The 15,334-nt window shown below is 46.4% G+C and overlaps 1 protein-coding gene across 1 annotated transcript in view; it reads right to left on the bottom strand.

Annotated features, from left to right (window-relative positions):
• Window positions 1-1,399: 1,399 nt before the first annotated feature.
• SLC47A2 (solute carrier family 47 member 2) overlaps window positions 1,400-15,334 on the bottom strand; it is a 31,279-nt gene continuing 17,344 nt past the window's right edge. The window contains exons 9-17 of the mRNA XM_043962900.1: window positions 15,307-15,334; window positions 14,648-14,715; window positions 10,805-10,913; window positions 8,165-8,240; window positions 5,632-5,701; window positions 4,046-4,178; window positions 3,867-3,961; window positions 3,306-3,390; window positions 1,400-1,617 (exon numbers count right to left, since the gene is read on the bottom strand). The exon at window positions 15,307-15,334 is cut by the window's right edge and continues 86 nt beyond it. Of these exons, the coding sequence (XP_043818835.1) occupies window positions 1,400-1,617; window positions 3,306-3,390; window positions 3,867-3,961; window positions 4,046-4,178; window positions 5,632-5,701; window positions 8,165-8,240; window positions 10,805-10,913; window positions 14,648-14,715; window positions 15,307-15,334 (882 nt within the window). The remainder of the gene's footprint in view (window positions 1,618-3,305; window positions 3,391-3,866; window positions 3,962-4,045; window positions 4,179-5,631; window positions 5,702-8,164; window positions 8,241-10,804; window positions 10,914-14,647; window positions 14,716-15,306) is intronic.

Genomic DNA, 15,334 nt, shown 5'->3' with positions numbered 1-15,334 from the left:
TTGTATGGAACAAAGGCTCATGAGCATCCGCCTTCCTGCCCTGGAAAGTGTGGCCCAGATGCATGCAAACAGCCTGCAGAAGGCTGAGGATGAAGCCAGGCAGCAGAGCTGTGGTGGCTAGTGTGATCTGGTACAAATTGAACCCATTCATACTTGGAAATAGGCTTGGCAGGGGGCAGCTAGGCGGCGCAGTGGAGAAAGCATTGGCCCTCATTTCAGGAGGACCTGAGTTCAAATGTGGCCTCAGACACTTGGCACTTACTAGCTGTGTGTCCCTGGGCAAGTTACTTAACCCTCATTGCCCCGCCAAAAAAAAAGAAAGAAAGAAAGAAATAGCCTTGGCAGCCCTCAGCATTTCAGTTCAAGTTCAGGAAGTATTTTTTTAAATTTCTTGGCTAGATGTGCATATAAATAGAAGAGGACTATAATCCCAAATTAAACAGCAGAAACTGTTCATAATAACAGTGATAGCTAATGTCTGCATAGTGCTATATGCCAAGCCCTGTGCTAAGTTTTTACAAATATTATCTCATTTGATCCTCACATAAGCCTTGCAAGATAGGAGAAAACTGTGGCAAAGAGGGAAAGGGACTTATCCAGGGTCACACAGCTAGTAAGTTTCTAAGGCTGGATTTAAATTTGGGTCTTCTGGACTCCAGGCCTGACACTCCATCCATTACACTCCCTAGTTGCTGGGGTTTTTTTAAGGCTAATCTTAGATATGAACTACATTAAAATATTGTGCTTCATTCTGCTATAATTCACATTTCCCTTTAGAGAATAACTGTTCCTGAAGTTAACTCATTGTGAGGTTTAAAACTAATTGCATACACAAGAGTAGGGGGATCAGAATTAGCACGTTCAGAGGTCCCCATAGCTACACTTAATGGTTAATACGTCAACTTTAGACTTGCTATCTCTCAACATCTGGAGTTGTAGTTCATCTCTGGAAACCCCAAAGGACTAACCCTGGCTTCTACAACAGTACAAACTCTGATCCTTTGTCCCAGGTGTTAGGAGTTCCCTACAGCACAGTCTCCCAATCTTCAGGTGGGTCCCAGGAGCTTCCTGGAACTTTTGTATTGTCTTGAGTCTGTGCTAAGGAGCTCCAGTAATTTATGCTCCAGCGTACTCAGATCATAAGTTTGTCAAGTGTTTCAAATGAGCAGTGCAAGTTTGAGGGGCCTTGATCTTCCCTCATACCTACTGGAAGTCCAGCCTCCTGCAAGGCAGAGGTGAAGTTGTGTTGGGGTCCCGTGAGGCACTAACGGATGTCAGTGTTTGTGAAGAAGTGGTTTCCAGGAACTTGGGACACCACCCGTATCCCGTAGAATGGGCCCATGTTGGTGCTGTCCCAGGGCCATGCTCCCAGGATGTCCAGTAAGGGTAGACCTTCCTGCTAGTGTTTGGTAGTCATGATCTTGACCATGACCCCTAGAATCAGCACCATGAGAGCCACCAGAAGAGAGATCCCCCGGCGGACAATCAGTTGCTTCCAGGACAGCACATTGGCTGCAGAGAGGGTGGACGTTGCTTCCAGAGGTGGTAAGAGGTCTGCCTGGCTCTCCGTTTTTGAGTACCTCATCAAAGTAATTCCAGGGCTGTTGCCTGTAGCCACTGGGGAAGTCAAGAACCCAAAGAGAGGGTCATTAGTAACAAGGTAAAATGGAAAAGGCCTAGAACCTAGAGTTGGAACACCTGGGTTTGAATCCTAGCTCTTCTGTCTAAGAGCTGTGTGACCTTGGGCAAGTGAATTCACCTCTGGGCCTCAGCCTCCTCGCCTAAAAGGTAGAGGAAATGATAAGTACAAGAATCCATGGCTTTACCAGTGTGGCGGCTTCACTTTTTTTCTAACCACTGAAGATCCTGGTTCCTTCTATGCTTTGATGGTTAGTTATTATAACTGAAAAAGGTCTGACCTTGATAGCCAGCGTCTCTATCCCGAGCTTCTATGCGCTCAGCTACATTGGTCATTGGGAGACAGATACAGTCATCCATGCCCCAAAGCTTTCCAGCCTGGCTAGGACCCATGGGAACTTGCATTTAGTTGACATAGTTGTCAAGAGCTCAGAGCCAGCTCTCTATGCCCATGAGCCATGGAAGGAGGACTGCCCTGGAAGATGGGCACTTCAGGTGGCCATCCAGGATTGCTTTGAAAGGCAAAGCAGTCTGCAAATGGAAAGGCTCCGAGTTTCAGACTTTTAGTGCCAAAAAGGATGATGGAGGCTCCTGGTCCAGCCCACTCGCTTTACAGTTGAGAAAACTGAGGCCCAGTTAGGTAAGCTGACCTGCCCAAAGTTACAGAGAGTATGTGTTGTTGTGTCTGAATGCGGCCCTGAAATGGGATTGGCGTGAATACACCTGAAGAGGTAACGGGTCCTTGGTTTCATCACTGAACTCCCTCCACCATCTCAGTCCAAGTTCGAATTGGTAGATAAATTCTAGGGAACTATTTGAGAACACAGAGTTTAAAAGATTTACCAGGGCATCTAGGTGGCACACTGGATAAAGCACCAGCCCCGGATTCAAGAGGACCTAAGTTCAAATCTGGCCTCAGACACTAGACACTTACTAGCTGTGTGACCCTGGGCAAGTCACTTAACCCTCATTGCCCCTGCCCCCCCCCAAAAAAAAAGATTTACCAAAGGTCTAAGAGATCAGGATTTGAACCCAGGATTTCCTGGCTCTACATCGCACACTTGTATCCACTAAACCATGGTACCCCTCTGTATGTGCACTTTTAACTTTATACATGTTGCCATGGAAACTTAGTAATTTTCCTACCAGTCTGTGTTGCTATGGTTGGTGCTATCCAAGCTCTCTTGAGAACTTCCAGAACTGCTGCCCAAGTGGAACACAGCTGAATCCTGTCGTAACCTGAGATGTTGACCTATGGTTTATTGGGACAACACGCTGCCACACCCAGTGAGATCTTCTGCCAATTTACTGTCTGTTGCCCTGGACCCAAACACTCTGACACACTCACTGATACCTACTGTTGAGGGATGCCACTGTACCAGTAAGGTCCAGGGCAAGGGATAAGGGAGACCTGACCCTGACAGCATGATAGGAAGGGATGGTTCGTAGACTTGATTCAGTCTGTGAGAAATACCTTTGGGGAGTGGCAAAGGTTTTAAATACTGACCATCCCAAATGTATGCATGGGTGTATACACACGCACACACACAAACACACATGCATGCACACTGTCAAGGGTTAGTGGCCACTCAATTGGCTTGGCATGCAAGAATTGAAGACGCTGACATTCTGTTCTATTTGAGCAAAAGCAGCTGGGACAGCATTACCTGAGGAAAAGGTCACGTTCCCTGGCCCCTGGCTGGGGCCTGTGCTCTGCAGCCTTTGTTGGTGAAGCCCGGCACGTTTCTGAGCCTAGGGATTTAATTGCACCAGGGTTAGTCATCTGGAGCCTCTGGCTGCCCCAGTTCCATCCCATAAGAGCCGCAAGAGTATGTCTGTGTGGGTAGGTGTCGAGGAGATGGAGGCTCAGATCAGGTTACTGGTCTGTGATCACATAGCTGTTAATACGGCAGATACAAATGGGCCCAGAAGGGGTGGGGTGAGCTTATTTAGGGGAATGGGACGCGACGGGGAAGTGAGGCGGGGCTTAGCATTTGGAGAGAGGAGTTGGGCTGGAACTGTGTGGCCACGTCCCCTCCGCTACCCCTTCACCAGAGCTCGTAGGCTCAATAAGCCCAGCTCTGGGAGACCTTGGGTGAGTGACTCAACCTTTCTGGGCCTCAGTTTCCTCATCTGAGTGCTCTCAGAGGCCCCTTCCAGCTTTAGCTCAAGGATGCCACAGTGAGTGGGAGGCACGATTCGTGCCATTGAAGCGCCCTCCCCATTACCTCCTCTGAAGCCAGCTTCCAGTTAATCCTGGCCATGTAGACGATAAACGTAATGGTTGCCAGGATAACACAGACCAGCATCCCCAGCCAGAGGCCTGCAAGGGAAAAAGTCATGGGCAGTGGCCCTCAGGGGTGCCCCGACCCCTCCGCCCATGTGCTTCCCCAGACGCGTCTCATACCGATAACTCCAATTCTCATCACAAATACCAACACTGCCCCGATCGGGAGACCAATGCAGTAATAGCCTATGGCATTCACGGTGGCCCCGAAGACGAGCTTGCCAGTTCCCCTCAGCACAGCTCCACAGACACACTATTGGGGAAACAAAAGGAAGGGATTGTGGGATTAGCAACCTAGAGGGGCCATCCAACCCTCACTTTACAGATAGGGAAACTGAGGCCCGGTGAGGTTTGGGGGTCTTTGGATCCTCAAATGGTAGAATGGAGCTCGGAGACCATCTAAGCCGTCCCCATCATCTCACGGACGAGGTCATTGAGGCCCAGTGAGGTCAAGCCCAAGGCCACACAAGTATTAGGTAACAGCTGGAATTTGGACAGCAGTCTTGTTTCTAAATCCAGTCTGCTCTATAGTGCCCCAGAAAAGGACACAGGAAGCCTTAGAGGCCCCAGGGAAGTCATTATAATAATGAGGAGACAGCCCGTGAGGAGGACAATATTAGGCAGGCATCGTAAGGCTTTGAATCTCACGCCCAACCTCTAAGGTAGAGGCTAGGGGTAGATTGTGCCCACAGTCTGAGAATATTCACTTTGCCTAGTGTCAGAGCTGGGCTTTGGGCACAGGTCTTCCTGACCTTGAGACAAGCCTACCTTCAGGCGGCTGTGTCACACAGCTTCCCCCCCCTGGCTCTGAGCATACCCCATAATCTGTGGTCCCTGGCAGAGAGGGGACATGATATAAAGCAAAGAATGCCAAACTTCGAGGGCTGAACTTGGAGTCAGCTGCAGGACCTGAACTCAGACCTAGGGTCAGACTCCTCTGTCATCCAAGTCTCCTCCTCCACTGTGATAAGGTAGAAGAGAGCACATTGACTAGCTCTGGAGCCAGAAGACCTGACTTCAAATTCCGATTCTGATTAGCTGATATTAGGTAGCTAGGGAGCATAGTGGATTGGACTTGGGACTTAGAATCGGGCAGATCTGAGTTCAAATCCTACCTTAGACACTCGCTCTGGGGCCCTGGGCCCAGTCACTTCATGTCACTGTCTCAGTTCCCTCATCTGCAAAATGGGGGCATTAAATAGCACTTTCCTCACAGGTGGATCAAATGAGAGAGTTTATATAAAATGCTTGGCAAAGCTTAAAGCACTATCAGTGTTAGCTGTTATTATCACAGGCTTGTTGTGAGGATCCAGTAAAATAATATGCGTCAAGTGTTTCCTGATCTGTCCTCATCGTGACAGGAATAGAGTAGGTAAGCTCTAGGGTCCCTGATGATATCATGCCTCTCTTAGAATGGGTTGATTCTTCCCTCAGCCATTGACCAGAGGGCTGGCCCTGGTTTTGAGTTATTGGTCCTCAGCAAGGGAGGTCTTCCATCCTCCCTGGCCTTTGGTGTTCAGGAGTCAGGAGCTTGCTTTCAGCACACACACTTTCTCCATGCAGCTTGGGGGAACAGTGAGAGAGAAGCAAAACTAAGGAGGAATTGGGTAAAGGGCAAGAGGTGGGGGGTCAGGAGGGAGGGGCCACATGTTTGGGGCTGCTTTGGGGAGGGAGGGAGGTGGCCCCGAGCTCAGGAATAGACTTACACAGAGCGACTCAAACAGGTTATACACAATATAGACAGGCATCACCCAGCTCACCAGGGCGTTGACTTCTCTGCAAGAGGAATGAGAAAGACCATTCATTCACTGAGGGCTAACAAAGTGTGTGGTCAGCTGCAGGCTCACACGTGCCCTGCCCACTGAGAAGCATCAATGAGAGAGACAAAGGAAGCTGAGGCCTCCAGGTGACACACACACACACCTGGCCTTCTTGCCCTTGCCCTTGCCCTTGCCCTTGTAACAGTCATGTGTTTTTGTTTTGTTTTGTCTTGTTTTTCCGGGGCAATTGGGGTTAAGTGACTTGCCCAGGGTCACACAGCTAGTAAGTGTTAAGTGTCTAAGACCAGATTTGAACTCAGGTCCTCCTGAATCCAAGGCCAGTGCTCTATCCACTGTACCACCTAGCTGCCCCAACAGTCATGCTTTCATACATCTCTAGGTCTGATTCTAAGAGGGTGAACTTGGGTCAGTCAGAGGCCCTTGTCCCCAGGACCCCTCAGGAGTGGGGATCTCATTCCCCTTTGCTCTCAAAACCCATAAGATCTTGAGCTAGGAGAATGTCCAGGGTCCGATTCATCTCCTTTTATACATGAGGACACCGAGGCCCTGGGAGATGAAGTGCTTTTGTCCAAGGCCCCACAGATTGTCTGCAGCAAAGCCTCTTAGGGCTTGTGAACTTAGTGCCCTTGATCTAGCACTTTTAATTTATATTCATGTAAATTATATTTATCTATAAATATATAATATATACAATGATAGATGTACCATATAATATATAATTGTGTATATATACATATATGTGTACATACAATTACATATGTTATATGCTACAGATAACATTTATATATTTATATAGCATAATATAGAATTACATATATACACATACATGTGTGTTTATATATGAGTATATGTATTATATGCTACATGTGATATGTGTGTAGCATGTAACATAATAGATGTCACCTATAATGTATACTTTATGCACATGAATCTGCATGTACATGTACATATACATGTATGCGTATGTAAACATGCGCATGTACATACATACATATATAAATGCTATAGCTATTCTTCCAGGGAAGGGAGGGGACCTTGAAGAATCTGGCCCCTGTTCTTGAACTAATGAATAGTCACTGAAGGGTGTCTGAGGGTAGAACGCTCCTCTCCACCCATGTCCTTCCCCAAAAGTGGCCTCAAATGTGGCTTATTCCGGATTACTCCCCCTCCTCAATGCCTTCTCTTGGAACCCCCAGCTCCCTTCAAGGTCTTTCCTGATTCACCCAGTTGCTAGTGCCCCAAGCTCTACAATTTAGGGGTGTGGGATGGGGTATGTGTGTATACATACACACACACACACACACACACACACACACACACATACTCATATCCAAGAGAGGGCTAGTCTTGATCCAGAAAGAACTAGGATTGGTTAAAGACATACACTGGCAGGGGTGAGCCTGGGCAAATCTCTCACTTTTCAGGAATCTAGGCAACAAATGCTATAAGACAGGGATTTTTAAGTAGAGCCCTTTAGACAGATTTCAGAGGGTTCGTGAACTTGGGTGGAAAACAATGACATCTTTATTTCAACATAACGGGTTTCCATTGCCATCTTGTGTATATTATTTCATACAATTATAGACGTTGTTCTGAGAAGGGATCAGCGGGCTGCCCCAGACTGCCAAAGAGGGTCTATGCCCCAGAAAAGGTTAGGAGCCCTGGCCTAGCACTGCAGGTTGTGGAGAAGTTACTAACTTGCATTGGCAAAAGGAGTTTCCCCTACTAGAACTTATTATAACAATGAAATCACAAATCCAGGCCCTTTCTCTCATATATTATAGACTTACTTAGGTGTGAACACATAGGTCTCCGGAAGAAGATAAGCTGAAGGCAGACACTGTCTCATTTTATTTGTACCCCAAAGCTGAGCACAGCCCAAGAATGACCCATGGAAGACATTTAATAAATGCTTGTTAATTGGTTGACAAGTGTTACATCCTCCAAGTAGAATATAATCTTCTCAAAGGGGAGACTATCTCATTTTGTCCTCTCCCACTAGAATGTGAGCTTCCTGAGGGCAGGGACTTTATATTTGCCTTTCTTAGTATTCCCAGAATTTTTCACTTTGCCAGGCATACAGTAAGCACTTAATGCTTGTTGATTGACAGAGTATTGATATCCCCTAAACCTAATAATGGTCTAGCACATAGTAAGTGCATAATAAATGCTTTTTGATTACCTATGTTCTCCAAACTTAATAGGGTCTGGCATACAGTAAGCACTTAATAAATGCTTGCTGACTGACTGTACATGTATCCCCAGAACATGTATCATGGGCGCCTCCACTCCCCCTCCACACTCCAGCCGACACACTTGAAGATGTCAGAGACAAAGAGGCAGCCAGCTGTGTACCTTTAATGTGTGAACCCGAGGACCCCTCAAGGAGCCCTCCCAGGACTAGCTAGGAGCCAATGCGGGGTGTTTGCCCAAGGGTATAGGGATATCGATTACCTACTCATCATTAGTAAAAATCCATCCCAAGAGGTCCTTGAAGATGAGCATCAGGGAGCCAGTGACAAAGAAGATGCCAACTGAAACGGAGAGACAAGAAAAAGCATTAGAAATGGTCCCACCAGGGGGCAGCTAGGTGGCGCAGTGGATAAAGCACCAGCCCTGGATTCAGGAGTACCTGAGTTCAAATCCGACCTCAGACACTTTACACTTACTAGCTGTGTGACCCTGGGCAAGTCACTTAACCCCCATTGCCCCCCCCCAAAAAAGCCACCTCCTCCATGAAGCCTTCCATGATTGTCCTCCCTTCTTCAGATTTCCCTCTAACACTTTGGTTCTCTCTTCTGTTCCCATCTCATTTTGCCCTCTTTGATCACAGGTTCAGATTAAGTAGGACAATGTGGGCTGGGTGGTGGGGGTGGCAGCAGCTGTGGCTGGATAGCAGTTCCCTTTGAAAAAAATCTGGGGGTCTGCAAGATCAGTGACATGATGGCTTAAGAAAAAGATAGCATGTTCTTAAATTACATTAAGAGAGCTTGGAAGGGAGCTCAAAGGCCATATAGTCCAACCTTCTCATTTTATAGACGGTAAGACTAAGAACTGGAGAAAAGTGACTTGGCCAAGGTCACACAGATATTAAGTATCAGGGAAAGGATTTGAATTCATGTCTTTGGACACAGCCAGTGGTCTTTCCATGGAGCAAGGAAACCTCTTATCTGTGGGCATCTCCTATCCCAGTGGAGGTAGCGTGTTGTGTTGGAAAGGATCCTGGATCTGAGACTGAGCATTAGGGTAGAAAATCCAGCTTAGCTTCTCATGGCCTTGGGGAAGTCACAGCCTCCAAGCACTTCATTTTCTTCATGGGTGAGATGAGGGATCAAACCATCCCAGCTCTGGAGCTGGAAGGACCCTGGGAGGCCTTCTCACCCAACCCCCCTCACTTCACTGATGTGGAAACTTGTTTGGCCTCCGGTGACTTGCCCCAGGTCACGGGGACTAGGGATTGGATGAGCTCTGAGATCTCTTTCTGCTTTCACTCATGTTATCCCTCCTTGGATCGTGAACTCCTTGAGGGCATTTTTGCCTTTGTACCCACAATGCCTAGCACAGAGGAGGTGCTGCGTAAATGCAGATCGGAAAGTAGAAAGGAAGTGGACGAGTCCCGGTGCCTAGGTAGGAGTACGTGATTGCTCAAATGCTCTCAAAATTGTGGATGAGGAAGAGGGGAGCCTGGCATGGAGAAGCTCCTGGAATTGAGGAAATAAAAGGACTGGGTTTCTGGAGAGGCCAGAGCTATAATTACCAAACATGGTGCCTGAGGCAAATTCAGGTGAGTGAGTGAGTGAGTGAGTGAGTGAGTGTGTTTATGTGTGTGTGTGTGTGTCCAAGGACAGTTCAGCCACCAATGGAGGCAGATGATTGTCCATCCAAAGTGGCATCCTTCTTGTGGAGACAGAAGCTAAGTCTCGGCGGGGGACAAGCCCCTGAGCAGGTGGTGGCAAACCCCCAAGAGAATGGCTACCACAGGGAGGAAGTGCAAACTCTACTGCTCTCCCTCCCATCGGTCCCTCCCCCTTCCCCATCATTGGCAGCCCTAGTCAAATTCTGGTTGTGCTTGTGGTCACAGCCCCGAGAGAAATGTCTGTCCAGAGCAAACATGTTTCCTGGGAAGCATGACACACTGTCTCTCTGGGTGACCGTATCTGACACACTAGGGTCAGGACAAGGAAGAGGCCTCTGAGGAAATGGGATGTAAAATGTGCGTGTTGTGGAGGTGGAAAGATAGAGGGGCGTTTCGGTGAGGTGGAGAGCGCATGTTGCCACTTGAGGGCCGGGGAGGACCAGGCATTGCAGTACGGACCTGGGCCTCAGTTTCTTCATCTGTAAAATAACGGATTTTTGTCTCAATATCCTCTAAAGTCCTTTCTAGCTCAATGTTCTAAAATAAACCTGAATGGATGCCCGCATTCTTCACCAAAAAAAAAAACCCAAAAATAATAAATAAATAAAATAAACCTGATTCACTTCATAAATTTGTCCAGCAGGGGCCTTGGTGGAGAAACAGGGTGGTACAGAGAATAAAGTCACAGCCTCAGAGACAGAACTGGGTTCGAGTCTCACCTCAGACATATAATGTATTTGCAGTCCTGGGCAAGTCCCTTAGCCTCTCAATGCTTCGGTGACCCTCAAAGACTAGAAGCTATAGAGCAGTGACTGATTGGCCTTTTTTTTGGGGGGGGGCAGGGCAATGAGGGTTAAGTGACTTGTCCAAGGTCACACAGCTAATAAGTGTCAAGTGTCTGAGGCCGGATTTGAACTCAGGTCCTCCTGAATCCAGGGTCAGTGCTTTAATCCACTGTGCCACCTAACCGCCCCCCCCCCACATTGGTCTTTTGAATCAAGTTGGGAGCAGAATAATGGGATTGGATCTGGGGCATAAGGGGAAATTGCAATAGTCATAACATTAACCCTCAATCCATCCTGGAACATGGGGAAAGCTGGAAGGGAAAGTCCCTGAACTATTAGGAAGTACTTGGCTAGGTCTGCACAGGGCATATGCCCAGTGACGACTGAGAAGACATATCCTGAACCGTGGTCCAGAGACAAAGGCTGGGAGTGGACTGGACAGTGCCCATTTACATACCGGTGCACAGCACACCCGTAACAGAAGATCTCTTAGCTCCTTGGGTGTCCTCAGCACCTAATGCATTGCCCACTCTGACACAGACAGCGGAGCCAATTCCAAGAGGAATCTGGAACCAAAGATGTGAAGGTGAAATTAAAAGTGCGTTGTGACCTCCCTCTGCATAAACTGTCAGACTCAGTTGATGTGTTGATTAGTTTTGATAAACTGTTTCCCCTCTCCCCCCACACCCTTTCCTTTTGCTTCCCTGTTATAAGGGCTGGGGGGAGGGGAGTGATATATTTGGAAATGAAGGTAATATGGGAGCAGAAGTATCAATACAAATAAATAAAAGCAAAAGTACCTGTTGCTGTGAGCGTGTGTGCCTTTAGGAAGACACACAAAATTGTTGTAGAGTGGAGAAGTTTTTAGGTTGCATTTTTCCCCCAGGAAAGGCTGTGTGTTTGAGCTAAAGTGAAGGATAACAGGGAGAAGATCCAGGATATGGACCAAGCAGCCAGATGAAAAGGCAAGTGCAGCTGTAGGAGGAAAAAGAGATCCTGGGAAGGAGCTAGGAGGGCAGTTGTTGGTAGACAACCAAGTTCAAGAAGGGTGATTGATGTCAACCTAGAGAGAAGTCCCTAATAGAATGCTCCAGGGATCTGTCCATGGTTCTGTTTTGTTATTGAACATTTTTCCCTGTCTGGCTGGATAAAGGCATAGATGGCATGCTTATCAAGTGTCAGGATGACACAAAGCTGGGAGGGGAGGTGGAGGGGAAAGGGGCAGGGGGAGAGAGAGAGACAGAGAGACAGAGACAGAGAGACAGAGAGAGAGAGAGAAGAAGAAGAAGAAGAAGAAGAAGAAGAGAGGGGAGAGGGAAGATAGAGATGACTAGACCCCTAGATGACAGTGACAAAATCAGGATTCCAAAAGATTCCTATGGGCTGTGATGCTGTGCTGGATCAAAATGAAACTTGCTAAGTCCCCCACTTGGGTTCAAAAAGTCAACCATCCCAGCACAAGATGGGAATGAGGGGGTGGATAAGGGACTATATCTAAATAACAGTTTCTATGAAAAATGTCTGGGGGATGTAGTGTATGGCAAACTCAGCAAAAGTCAACCGTGTGATGTGGCAGCCCAGAATAGCTAAGGTACAATGATCTTGGGCTTATTATCAGATTAACAGTCATAGTACCCAGAAGAAGGGATGCTGGAATCCTGCCACATCTGGAATATTGTGTTCAATCACAGGTGGCAGATATTAAAAGACACATTAAGAAGCTAGAGAATGTTCCAAGGAGAGATGGCAAGGGGACTCAAACCCAAATCCTGTGACGATTATGGAATGTGTTAGGAATGAAGATTTTAGACAGAAAAGACTTGGGGGGTGTAATTATCATATAGAAGAGGAATTAGGCTTTTCTCTCTGGCTGCACAAGACAGATTTGGGGTCAATGGCTGGAAGGGATGGGAGAGCAGATTTGGGCTCAATGCAAAGAAAGGTTTCCTAATAATCAGAATTCACTGTATAGCACTGGAGTGGGCTGCCTTGTCAATGGATGTCCCATCCCTGGAAACATTTGGACAGAAGTTGGATTTCCACTGATTGGGAATGTTCTTAGACTGGGCATCATTAACTTGAAAATCATTTTGATAACTGCATTTCAAGATAATTGGTTTCCTGTGTCCTTTTATACATTCTGTGTGATGTGATTAAAAACATAATTCTGAGAAACGGCACACAGGCTTCCACAGACTGTCAAAGGTTCCAGAACACAAAAAAAGGCTAAGGCCCCTGGACCGGATATCCCCTGAGGTTCCTTTCAAGCCCAGGAGTCTATGATTCTCCTTCAGTGCTGTCCAAAGAGCCATTCAAGGTTAACTAAAGTCATTTAGAAAGGGAACTGCTACAGTCGGAGTCAAAGTTATCATATTCCAACCTCCTTGTTTTAAAGATGGGGAAACTATAGGAGATCACTTTTAGGCTCATCTTGCTTTACACACTCATGATGTTGCTGGAACCTCTTGTATAAAGAGGTTTGCTTTTTGTTTTTGTTTTCATAGAGTCTCATTTGAGATGCACTAAGAGACCTTGCCCTTTAAACAAATGTTCTGCTGAATCCTTTTGTAAAGTTATGATGGGGAATGTTGGTGGGGTGGAGAATCCTCACTGAACTGAGCTATCTTATAAATTTGAATTTTTCCCCTCTTAGGTTCGATTAAAGAGAAGTATACCTTCACTTTTGATAGGAATAGGAAGAGACTGGCAGGTTTTCCTGGCCCCTGTTGAAGCTCCCCTACTTTAGGAGGGTTCTGCTAGGGCAGATATTCTTTTCTTATTTTGTTTTTTATTTATTTTGTTTGGGTTGTAGCTCACTTAACAAAAATATTTTTTCTTTCCTTCCCACCTCCCCCATTAGAAAGAAAGAGAAATGAAGAGAAAAAGAAGGAAAGGGGTGAGAGAAAGAAAGAAAGAGGGGGAGAGAGAGGAGGATGGAAGAGAGGAAAGAAGGAAGGAAGAAAGAGAAAGAAAGAAAGAAAGAAAGAAAGAAAGAAAGAAAGAAAGAAAGAAAGAAAGAAAGAAAGAAAGAAAGAAAGAAAGAGGAAGGAAGGAAGGAAGGAAGGAAGGAAGGAAGGAAGGAAGGAAGGAAGGAAGGAAGGAAGGAAGGAAGGAAGGAAGGAAGGAAGGAAGGAAGAGAAAGAAAAAGGGAAGGAAGAGAAAAAAGGAAAAAAGGAAGAAGGAAAAGGAAGGGAAAGAAAGATAAAGAAGAAAAGAAGTTGGGGCAGCTACATGGCGCAGTGGATAGAGCACCGGCCCTGGAGTCAGGAGTACCTGAGTTCAAATCCAGCCTCAGACACTTAATACTTAACTAGCTGTGTGACCCTGGGCAAGTCACTTAACCCCAATTGCCTCACTAAAGAAGAAGAAGAAGAAGAAGAAGAAGAAGAAGAAGAAGAAGAAGAAGAAGAAGAAGAAGAAGAAGAAGAAGAAAAGTGAGAAAAAGAATGGAAGAAGGAAAGGAAGGAAGATAGGATGGAAAGCAGGATGGATGGATGGAAGGAAGGAAGGGAAAAAAGAGAAAGAAGGAAAGAAGAAAAAGAAAAGGAAGGAGGGAAGGAAGGAAGAGAATGCAGCATGAATTCTTAGCCACTTTTTTTGTGTCCTGGACCCCTTTGGCAGGGTGGTCAAGCTTATGGGCCCCTTCTCAGAACAATAGTTTAATAGTATTTTATTATTTCCCAGTTACACGTAAAGATAGTTTTCAACCTTCATTTTTATAAGATATTGAGTTCCTAATTTTTCTCCCTCCCTCCCTAAGACAGGAAGCAATCTGATACAGGTTATATATGTACAATCATATTAAACATATCTCTGCATTAGTCATGCTGTGAAAGAAGAATCAGAACAAAAGGGGAAACCTCAAAAAAGAAAGAAAAACACAAAAAGTAAAAGTAATATGAGAACAGTTTTCTTAAATTCATATTCATACTCAAATTCATTCTTAAATTCAGTATTCATAAAAAACACAAAAGAAGCCAATTATTTTGAAATAGAGCAATACCTTTTCAACTAAAGATAAATGGAATTGGGGTCTTTCTAAGCAAGCCCATTCTTGAGCATGAAGCCCCAGATGTCCCACAGCAGCCCATTTACCCTCTCTGAGCCTCAGTTTCCTTTTGTGTAAAAGAAGGAGTTAAACTAGAGTCTTGAGGGTTTCCCAGTTCTCTGCCCACTCATCCTAAAGTCCCCAAGGACAGCCAGTGGGTGCCAGGCTGGGAAAGTTGACAAGGAGAAGGGGCAGAGGTGACTCAAGCTCTCTTGCTTCCAAGCCCAGAAGGGATGGGAGGTTTGCACTCACCATGTACATCAGAGTAGACACCTCATAAATGATGGACTGGGCAGACAATTCCACCACACTGAGCAGACCTAGGAGAAAACAAAACCTTAATGAACACAGGGCTGGCACCAGCCTTCCCACAGTGCACTGGATACAGGCCAGCCATCCCCAGAAAGAGGAGTAAGGGAAGAGAAAAGGTGTTAAAACCTCAATAATTGGGTGGAGCTCTGGGCCTGGAGTCAGGAAGACCTGAATTCAAATCCAGCCTCAACCTCTTACTAGCTGTGTGACCCTGGGCAAGTCACTTCACCTCTGTCTCTGTCCCTGTTGTGTAGGGTTGTTGTGAGGATCAAATGAGATAATATTTGTAAGGCAGTTTGCAAATGTCTAAGGCACAGCCTCTTAGTAGTTCTTACTATCCTGTGGTTTGGGAATATTTCCCCAGGAAGCCCATCTCCTCATGGACAGCTCCCCCTAGGAGGACATTTTCTCTAACAGCCAAACTAAATTGACGGCTCCCTAACTTCTGCTCACTGTTCCTGGTTCAGCCTTCTGGGGACAAGCAGAGCAAGGCTAATCTATCTTCCACCTGACATCCCTCTGAATAGGAGGAGACAGCTCTGCTGTCCCTGCCCCCCCCCCCAGCCCCTCCAGTGGATCTGTGAACCCCAAGGTCTCACCTATCAAGAGGCTTCCAATCTCATAGGC

This window comes from Dromiciops gliroides, chromosome 4 (assembly GCF_019393635.1).
Source record: "Dromiciops gliroides isolate mDroGli1 chromosome 4, mDroGli1.pri, whole genome shotgun sequence".
Lineage (NCBI taxonomy): Eukaryota > Metazoa > Chordata > Mammalia > Microbiotheria > Microbiotheriidae > Dromiciops > Dromiciops gliroides.
Note: the sequence above shows the minus strand (reverse complement) of the source record. Positions and strands in the feature narration are given on the sequence as shown.